General features: G+C 37.0%; 1 protein-coding gene across 2 annotated transcripts; it reads right to left on the reverse strand.

Moving 5' to 3' along the window:
- Positions 1–225: 225 nt before the first annotated feature.
- On the reverse strand, positions 226–10952 carry LOC137196174 (T-cell immunoglobulin and mucin domain-containing protein 4-like). 2 transcript variants are annotated; one of them, XM_067609016.1, is made up of 5 exons: positions 10443–10952; positions 4312–4662; positions 2044–2165; positions 1850–1961; positions 226–879 (listed from the first exon to the last, which is right to left on the reverse strand). In XM_067609016.1, exons 2-5 carry the CDS (start codon positions 4640–4642, stop codon positions 803–805), a joined length of 642 nt encoding a protein of 213 aa, XP_067465117.1. In that variant the 5' UTR covers positions 4643–4662; positions 10443–10952; the 3' UTR covers positions 226–802. The 2 variants fall into 2 exon arrangements, with proteins under 2 accessions (XP_067465117.1, XP_067465116.1); XM_067609015.1 differs by lacking the exon at positions 10443–10952 and adding an exon at positions 4819–5121.
- Positions 10953–11196: the final 244 nt, after the last annotated feature.

Below are 11196 nucleotides of genomic sequence, written 5' to 3' on the forward strand. Positions count from 1 at the left end.
AATAAGGTAGTCTCATAAAAGAGTTGACCTAGAATGCTAATATCTGAGGGATGTCAACATTCACAAGTGAACAAAGAAGGTTTGAATTCAATCATCAACTTTTCACAATACATAATAATAATAATGACCAAAGACTTCTCTTTAAAGATATAACAATGTTTATAAACAATAGCAGAGTTAACAGACTTAGCAGATGCTTTGATCAATGAACCAATATCCCAAAATCTAATTCTATCTAAGCAAACATACATAAAACAATAACTATGTACAGTGAAAATACATGCAAGTGGGAGCATGTGTATGTGTGTATATCCAGAGATGGTAACACTTCACACTGAGGTCTAAACGTCCTGAGAGGAGGTCACACATCAAACCTCAGAAGTACTGAACGAGTCATCTGCTGAAACACACTGAGTCTTCAGCTCCACTACACTGTAAAAAATGACCTGCAGCAGCTCAAACTGCTTTGCAAAAAGACATCAAAACAAGAGATAAACACAAATCACATAAACAGGATTTAAAAAGAATAAAATAGCAGATAAAACAAGATGAAATGGAACCCCAAATTAAATTAAGCTGAATTAAAAACTGAATGCTGATCCTCCAGCTTTATTCTTGGACTCTTGGATTTTTTTCAAGGACTTTATTTGTTCCCAGCAAACACTGAAATCACGAAACTCAAGTCAAACTGCTTTTAAGCTTTTAGACTCAATCTACAAATGACATTGTAGAATGAATTCTTTCAGTTGTTGTTTCAGGGCATCAAACCTTTACTAAACATTATTCAACAGCAGTAAGGTTTCTACACAGAGCTGTCCCTCTCTTCTGATTGGTTCTGCCTCCTGTCAGTCGCTGTGCTCTGATTGGTCCTCCTCACTCCTGCAGACACATGAAATAAAAACAAAACTTTGATCAGTTTTAAATGATTGTAGTTTTGTTTCCTTAAAGTTGATGAAAGTAAAAGTTTAGTTTAGTTTTCATGATGTAATGATGTAATTTGGCCTCATGAGGGCGACGATCGATTGAAAATCAGATTATTTCTGTAAACAGATGAAAATAATGTGACATGGAGCTGCTGTGAAACATGAACTGTTGTCTGGTTTTTATGCTGCTGTAAATAAACAGACTGTTGCTTTATGAAGCTTCTTGTGTTTTGTGTTTCTGTGTCTCAAAGTCAGATTGAAAAAGCTTTAATGACACGACTGTAATCAGATAAACTGACATTAATTCACATTCACAACATTGTTACAGAAGGAAAAAGATATATAAATATGTATATATATATATATATATATATATATATATATATATATATATATATATATATATAGACCTTCATGTATGTAATAATGAACATGTTTGCTTCCTTTTAAAATAAAAAGTATTTCAAGTTTGAGGCTCTTAAATGATCAGAGTGAGAAACCAATCAACACGATCAATACATGGATATCTTTTCATAATAAGACAGAAGTCTTGTAGACAGATGTCATCATATCATTTCATCCAGAGGACGTGTTTGACACCAGATCACATATCTGAAGATATTAAAAAGCTAAAAGTACAGAAATGGATTTGATGACTAATTCAGAGCCATCTTTAATAATAACACTCAGTGTTTATTTAAACTGGAGGATCTCTTTATGTTTGCATACAGCTGCAATTTCTGTTAATTAATTTCTTTAATGTTAACAAATCAATGAGTAAAGTGGAGAACGACTGTAGTCAAAGTGTCTCAATGCAATAAACTACATTCATCTTCTAATCATTTCTATCATATGAAGGACCTGAGGTGTGTGTGTGTGTGTGTGTGTGTGTGTGTGTGTGTGTGTGTGTGTGTGTGTGTACTGACTGTAAGCAGCTATCAGCAGCAGTGCAGGTATGAGGATGATGATGAAGAATCTCACTGTGTTCCCGATGAAGATGTGCAGATTGTTTACCTGCTGAACAGGTGCGCCCCACAACTGTCAACAAACAAACAAACAAATGATGAAAATGAAACTTGTCTCAGAAACTGATTTCTTTTAAATTCTGACTTCAACTCACCTCCTGAACCAGTGTCACTGTGGGTTCTGTGGTTTCACATACGACTGTGACATCACTTCCTCTCCACGGGGTGACATCACTTCCTCTCTCTGTTGTGGTGGCTGCTGTGGTTGAGGCTGGAGCTAAACATAGTTTTCATTATCTTGTTTAGTATTTTCTGTCTGGTTTATAAAATGTCAAATCAAATCAAATTTATTCATAAAGCACATTTAAAAACAACCACAGTTGACCAAAGTGCTGAACAATAAGATATCAGGAATAAATTAAAACAACACAACAGGGTAACAGCAAACAGGAAACAAGAACAAACAGAAAACAAATAATAGTAGAACACTGGGTTTTAACGACAGTCAAAGGCCCGAGCGAACAAGTGAGTCTTTAGTTTGGCCTTAAAAGTGTCTTGGGAAGGGGAACACTTAAATCCAAGAGGTCAGCTGGTCCAAAGTTTTGGGGCAGCTACAGCAAACGCACGGTCACCCCTCAGCAACAGTTGACCAGAGGATCTAAGAGATCTGGTGTTGTGAAGGGGGCAGATGAGCTCTGAGATGTACCGGGGCGCCAGGCCATGTAGAGCCTTAAAAACAAATAAAAGTACCTTAAACTCAGTCCTATACTTGACTGGTAACCAATGCAGGGAGACCAGTATAGGTGTGATGCTGTCTCTCTTCCTTGTGCCAGTTATTAGCCGAGCAGCAGCGTTCTGCACTAGTTGTGAGCGAGACAGGGAAGACTGGCTAACACTCAAATAAAGGGCATCGCAGTAGTCCAGACGGGAGGAAATCAGAGCGGTTGTGACAGTCTTCAAGTCGTTGAAGGAGAGGAGCGGTTTCAATTTGGCAATGTTTCGTAGCTGGAAATAACAACCTTTGACAACAGAATTAATTTGTTTATCAAATTTTAGAGCCGAATCAAAAATAACACAGAGATTTCTGGCATGAGAATGAAGGTAAGGGGCCAGGGGCCCTAAGAGATTAGCTATACCCCCACTGGAGTCGGAGGGACCAAATAAAACCACTTCAGTCTTACTAGCATTAAACTGAAGATAGTTTTGTGCCATCCAATTTTGTACGTCCAGGACGCAGTCAAGAAAGGACCTAACTGCGTTATCATTGTCATCACCAGGTTCTAATGGGAGGTATAGCTGTGTATCATCTGCGTAGCAATGATAGGAGATATTATGCTTATTGAAGATGAAGCCAAGAGGGAGCATGTATAAGGTGAATAAGATGGGCCCTAAAATGGAGCCTTGAGGGACTCCGCAGGTGATGGGAGCAGATGAGGAGAAGAGGTTTCCAATTTTGACAGAGAATGTCAGTAAATGTCTGTCACAACTTAAAGTCCAAGCAGACGTCTTCAAATGTCTCGTTTTTTTCTGACCAACAGTTCAGAACCACAAAATATTCAGATTACTGTCACAAACGACAAAGAAAAGCAGGAAATCTTCACAATTAAGAAGCTGGAAATGATGAATGTTCTGCATGTTTGCTAGAAAAAACGGCTTAAATGACGAATCAATTGACAAAATATTTTGTGTCACTAAAAGAGGAGTTGATTTTGGTTTTGGTTTTGCATCCATCCCAGTCACGTCCCTACATGAACCCTTCCTGTTTTATCAGTCACACATCAAACCTCAGAAGTACTGAACGTGTCGTCTGCAGAGAAACAGCAGCAGCAGTTTGTTCACATGTCAGACAGCGAGTTCATGTTCAGAAGTAAAAGCAGAAGTTACGACTATTGTTTTAAAACCTCTGAGGTGTAAAATCTTCATCATTCTGACACGTTTCAGCCAGCTCGTCTCTCTCTAACATCAATAGAATAATTTTCGTTTCCTAAACTTCATCAGACATTTAACGAAAGAGGCGGCAGATCATAAAAACTTCTTCTGGAGGACGTGACAAACATTTGGTCATTTAGGTTTAAGAACATAAAATTGTAACAGTTGAATCATCAGTTCAGAAAATTTCCAACAAAATATTCACTGATTCCAGCTTCATAAACATGAAGATTTTCTAGTTTTCTGCTCCTCTATGATAATAAAGATCTTTGGGGTTTGGACTGTTGGTCAAACAAAACCAGGAACTTGTGTTGGACATTTTTCACAATTTACTGACATTTTATGAACTGAACAAAAATCAATGAATCAAGAAAGTAATTGGTAGATTAATTGATAACATCAAACCTCTGAACACTGAACATTAGTTTATGAATCTCCGTCCTTCAAGTAACTTCCTGCACAAACTTTATTCTTTTATAAAAACCATTTCTTACCTTTCTCAATGGTCAGATCGATGTGATGTTTTTGATCATTGAACCACCCATATATGTCCACTCTGCATCCGTACCGTCCAGCATCTTCTTCTGTGGTTTTCAGGATCGTCAGAGAAACATCTCCATCCTCCAGTCGTCCCAGTAACTGATACCTGCTGGAAACTCTGGTTGATTCTATCACTTTACGTCCGTCTGTGGAGATGATCTGGTTGTTGCAGCCTGAAAGTGGTATTGATCCTCGACCCCAGCAAGCTGACCTCGCTCCGTTATACCTGATGTCATATTTACACGGCAGAGAGATGTTCTCACCTGCTCGACCAACAACCTTCATGCTGCTGCTGCGTTCAATGACTGAAGACAAAAAGAGACACTTCAACACTTTCAGGTCTGTTAGCAGCTAAAATCTGTTGTTTTATGTAAACACACCACAGAAACTGTCTCTAACTGTCTCATATTACATAAAGTCAGTGTGAAGTCAGAGTTATAGAAAGTTAAAGAGCAGAGTACCTGTGAGGAGAACGATCAGCAACCTGCTCACAGTCTTCATGATCAACATCAAACTGACACATGAACATTTCCTGTTTTATCAGTCAGTTTGAGGCTCAACTGTCCAGAGATGTGAACACTTCACACATCAAACGCCAAGAGTACTGAACATTTCCTCTTCTGAGTCTTCAGCTCCACTACACTTAAAAATGACCTGCAGCAGCTCAAACCGCTTTACAAAAAGACATAAAACAAGAGATAAACACAAATCACATACAGAATTTAAAAGGGATAAAATAGCAGATAAAATAAGATGAAATGGAACCCCAAATTAAAATAAATGAAATTAAAAAACTGAATGCTATTTGATCTTATCATAAATGTACTTATTGGAACAATAAATGCATTCCTATCAATCAATAATTATACAAAGACCCAAATAAAATAACAAAGTTCAACTGCAGCAAAGTTATAGACTAAACAAACAGACAAAAAGTAAATTAATATATAAACAGGTAAATTAAACTAATATGTTTAGAATCCAGGAGTCAAGAAATCAAGTTTCCTCTTAAATTAAATAAATATCTAAATTTAATAATTTCAGTATAAATGATCAAAGTTCATTCTGTTTCTTGCAGAGTTAATTGATCAGATTGATTCCTGTCATGTCTGTATGCTAAATATGAAGCTATAGCTAGCAGCCGGTTAGATTAGCTTAGCATAAAGACTGTAAACAGGTGGTAACAGCTAGCCTGTCTCCACTAAAGCTCATAAATTAACAAGTTGAATCTGGTTCGTTTAACCTGAACACAAACAGTTAAAGCCAGCTTGCATGCATAATAGTCTCCTCAGTCAGATGGAAAAAAAATATGTGCAAATATTGGTCTTGGCATCGGCAATCGGCCACAATGAGTTGGAATTATTGGCACATTGTATATCTAGTCTCAGTGTTTGCTGGGTTTAAACTTGTTGGTCTTCATAAATGAGAATCCGGAGACAGACAATTTTGGCATTTTCCATGTGTTACTGGACTAGTTTAATCTCTAGCAGTGTGTCCTTCTCACCAGATGTTGGCAGTGAAGCAGTTTGGTTGTTTGTCAGCTGAAAATAGATTCACCTGTTTTCTGACAGACGTCTCTAAAACACACCTGGAAACTGTTTCACATTAAAATAATATTCTAAAAATCAGATAGCATGCAGATGGGGTGTTAAGTTTGAGAGAGAACCAACATATTTTCTCTACTTTTGGATTAAAAGTGAGGACAGAAAACTCTTCAGGTTTATACGTTCACAGTCAAATAACTGATGTTAAAGGAGTGAAAATCAGTTTCTCTGCTTTTAAACAACTGGATGAAACGACTTCATCACAACATCTGGAGACAATTGACTCTGAGAGAAGAGACTCTGGAGAAAACAGTTCAATGACCAACAGTTCAGAACCCCAAAATGTTCAGTTTGCTGTCACATACGACAAAGAAAAGCAGCAAATCTTCATTGTTAGAGAGCCTCACGCGGGGCACCAACTGTTAGAGAGCCTCACACGGGCACCAACTGTTAGAGAGCCTCACGCGGGGCACCAAGTGTTGGGTCTGTGAGGAGCACGGCTGGTTATTAGCAATAATTAATAATAATTATCAGATATAATTATGAATGATTAAGGTTAATTAATTATTAATATGTATTAATAAAAATGGGGCACCACCTGGAAACTGGGACCAACAACCAGACAATAAGGTAGTCTCATAAAAGAGTTCACCTAGAATGCTAATATCTGAGGGATGTCAACATTCACAAGTGAACAAAGAAGGTTTGAATTCAATCATCAACTTTTCACAATGCATAATAATAATAATGACAAAAGACTTCTCTTTAAAGATATAACAATGTTTATTAAACAATAGCAGAGTCAACAAACTTAGCAGATGCTTTGATCAATGAACCAATATCCCAAAATCTAATTCTACCTAAGCAAACATACATAAAACAATAACTATGTACAGTGAAAATACATGCAAGTGGGAGCATGTGTATGTGTGTATATCCAGAGATGGTAACACTTCACACTGAGGTCTAAACGTCCTGAGAGGAGGTCACACATCAAACCTCAGAAGTACTGAACGAGTCGTCTGCTGAAACACACTGAGTCTTCAGCTCCACTACACTGTAAAAAATGACCTGCAGCAGCTCAAACTGCTTTGCAAAAAGACATCAAAACAAGAGATAAACACAAATAACATAAACAGGATTTAAAAAGAATAAAATAGCAGATAAAATAAGATGAAATGGAACCACAAATTAAATTAAGCTGAATTAAAAACTGAATGCTGATCCTCCAGCTTTATTCTTGGACTCTTGGATTTTTTTCAAGAACTTTATTTGTTCCCAGCAAACACTGAAATCACAAAACTCAAGTCAAACTGCTTTTAAGCTTTTAGACTCAATCTACAAATGAGATTGTAGAATGAATTCTTTCAGTTGTTGTTTCAGGGCATCAAACCTTTACTAAACATTATTCAACAGCAGTAAGGTTTCTACACAGAGCTGTCCCTCTCTTCTGATTGGTTCTGCCTCCTGTCAGTCGCTGTGCTCTGATTGGTCCTCCACACTCCTGCAGACACATGAAATAAAAACAAAACTTTGATCAGTTTTAAATGATTGTAGTTTTGTTTCCTTAAAGTTGATGAAAGTAAAAGTTTAGTTTAGTTTTCATGATGTAATGATGTAATTTGGCCTCATGAGGGCGACGATCGATTGAAAATCAGATTATTTCTGTAAACAGATGAAAATAATGTGACATGGAGCTGCTGTGAAACATGAACTGTTGTCTGGTTTTTATGCTGCTGTAAATAAACAGACTGTTGCTTTATGAAGCTTCTTGTGTTTTGTGTTTCTGTGTCTCAAAGTCAGATTGAAAAAGCTTTAATGACACGACTGTAATCAGATAAACTGACATTAATTCACATTCACAACATTGTTACAGAAGGAAAAAGATATATAAATATATATATATGTATACATATATATATATATAAATATAGACCTTCATGTATGTAATAATGAACATGTTTGCTTCCTTTTAAAATAAAAAGTATTTCAAGTTTGAGGCTCTTAAATGATCAGAATGAGAAACCAATCAACACGATCAATACATGGATATCTTTTCATAATAAGACAGAAGTCTTGTAGACAGATGTATTGATTAAAATAGAAGCGTATGACTCAAACGTGGGCGTAGGAAGCATTTTTAACAGAGTAGATGTCATTTCCTGTATTCTGGTGTCTTTTAACAGGTGGTTTGACAGGATGGGTCCATTTTATCATTTCATCCAGAGGACGTGTTTGACACCAGATCACATATCTGAAGATATTAAAAAGCTAAAAGTACAGAAATGGATTTGATGACTAATTCAGAGCCATCTTTAATAATAACACTCAGTGTTTATTTAAACTTGAGGATCTCTTTATGTTTGCATACAGCTGCAATTTCTGTTAATTAATTTCTTTAATGTTAACAAATCAATGAGTAAAGTGGAGAACGACTGTAGTCAAAGTGTCTCGATGCAATAAACTACATTCATCTTCTAATCATTTCTATTATATGAAGAATCACAGGACCTGAGGTGTGTGTGTGTGTGTGTGTGTGTGTGTGTGTGTGTACTGACTGAAAGCAGCTATCAGCAGCAGCAGCAGTGCAGGTATGAGGAAGATGAAGAAGAGTTTCACTCTGTTTCCGATGAAGATGTGCAGATTGGTTACCTGCTGAACAGAGGGCTATTGCACAAAAGCAGAATTCAGAAATCCAGGATAACTGAAAAAGTGAGGCTTGACCTGGTCTAATCAGTGTATCCAAGCTTAATCCATTTCACATTTGCCAAGCCAGGATGAGGAGGTGCGACTACGTCAAGCCAGGTGTAAGTAATTCGGATAAGTGCGCATTCACGACTTTCTTAAACAGACCACAAGGTCGATCACAGATTTACTGTTGCAGAAATGGAGAAGACGCGTGCCTCATACTCCTCCGCAAGTGAACAACAGCTTGTAATGGAAACTTATGAGGAGGTGAAACATATTATAAGAAAAAAGGCAATACGGCCGCTGTAATTAAACAGAGAGAAAAAGCCTGGTAGACAATAGTGGTCATTTTCACAAATTAACAGTTGTACGCTTTGCCTTAAAAGTGATCAGTGGAAGTTAATGTTACTCAGGAAATGTACCATGAAGACTAATTACAAACCACAATGCAAGAATATGTACTACAACCATATTTGCAAATCTCTATCTCTCTATATCTCTATATCTCTCTATCAATGGTCTTATAGAAGAAACACGACTGGACAGAAGAGGATTTGGCAACAAGTAAAGCTTAAATATAAGAACATTCTGCAGGCTGGTTAGTGCCTTGATTGCTTATAATAATGTACAAATGTATCATGTCAATCTTGTGGAAATACTTTGGTCCATAATGGATAAGAAGTCAGTGATGTGGTGCTCATAAAAAATATCACATTTGTAACAGGACCCAGATGTTTTACAGCCAGATAGCCAGCATGGCAACATAGTGAGTATTGCCAAAAGGAAATCCACATTATGTACAATTCCTGCTGTGCTAATCGATAGGTGTTTTACAGAATTCACAAACTGTCAGATGTCTATACACCAAACACCCAGAGAGACAAATAGAACTGGCAGATGTGAAGATAAAAGTCCACAAGAAAAAACTGCAGGATATGGACCTTGATATGGAAATCAAACGAAAGACACTGAGGAAACTGGACCCCGAAATCCTGAAACTAGACAGAGAAGTGATTTCAATGCACACTGTAAGCATGACTGTAACACAGTGTATTAATCATTGTTGTTCTCTCTCCCAAGCTCCAAGCTGACAAGTGATGACTGCAAAATAAAAAGGTCAAAACACATCGTGGTGTCCTCCCAGTTTCATGAATGTACAGTACACTATATAGTTATCGGTCCAGTGAAGTGAGACTATGATTTGGGAAGATTATACAATTATGAAACCTAACAACAAACTGTGTGCTACCAATTCCAAATAAAATATATGTACACAGGGAAGAGTGACATACACTGTCCTTTATTAGTAAGGGATAGGCCTCATCAGCATTTCTAATCATCTCAAGATGTGCAATAATATACGTATTCATCAAACCTCTGACAGCAATATGAACAGTAGGCCTAACAGTAATGACTATCACATGAATAATTATAAAAATGATAATGGTTATAATTAAAATAACAGTGAACCTACTTAGCTGAATCACAATGTATCTGTGGTATTTTAAAGCAAGCTAATAAAAATGAAGCAAAATATATACAGAAGAACATGGAATAACTGTAAAACACATTTATTTCTGATCAGAGTGACAGCTGACTGGTCAGATAGCGCCAGGATTAATCAGGCCTGGCTGTTAGCCTGGTCTGGAGCAGGCTAACTGCACAGAATAAATCTCCATGGTAACTTATGTGCCTCTGCTTTCGTGCAACCGAGTCATGGCTAAATTCAGCCACCCTATCTAGGTTTTGTGCAACAGCCCCCAGGTGTGCTCAACAACTGTCAACAAACAAACAAATGATGAAAATAGCTTGTCTCATAAACTTATTTCTTTTAAATTCTGACTTCAACTCACCTCCTGAACCAGTGTGACATCACTTCCTCTCTCTGTTGTGGTGGTTGCTGTGGTTGAGGCTGGAGCTAAACATAGTTTTCATTATCTATTCATTTGTTTAGTATTTTCTGTCTGGTTTATAAAATGTCAGTAAATGTCTGTCACAACTTAAAGTCCAAGCAGACGTCTTCAAATGTCTCGTTTTTTTCTGACCAACAGTTCAGAACCACAAAATATTCAGTTTACTGTCACAAGCGACAAAGAAAAGCAGGAAATCTTCACAATTAAGAAGCTGGAAATGATGAATGTTCTGCATGTTTGCTAGAAAAAATGAGTTAAATGACGAATCAATTGACAAAATATTTTCTGTCACTAAAAGAGAAGTTGATTTTGGTTTTAGTTTTGCATCCATCCCAGTCACGTCCCTACATGAACCCTTCCTGTTTTATCAGTCAGTTTGAGACACAAATGTCCACAAATGTGAGAACTTCAATGTGTCGTCTGCAGAGAAACAGCAGCAGCAGTTTGTTCACATGTCAGACAGCGAGTTCATGTTCAGAAGTAAAAGCAGAAGTTACGACTATTGTTTTAAAACCTCTGAGGTGTAAAATCTTCATCATTCTGACACGTTTTAGACAGCTCGTCTCTCTCTAACATCAATAGAATAATTTTCGTTTCCTAAACTTCATCAGACATTTAACGAAAGAGGCGGCAGATCATAAAAACTTCTTCTGGAGGATGTGACAAACATTTGGTCATTTAGGTTTAAGAACAT

This window comes from Thunnus thynnus, chromosome 13 (assembly GCF_963924715.1).
Source record: "Thunnus thynnus chromosome 13, fThuThy2.1, whole genome shotgun sequence".
Taxonomy (NCBI): Eukaryota; Metazoa; Chordata; class Actinopteri; order Scombriformes; family Scombridae; genus Thunnus; species Thunnus thynnus.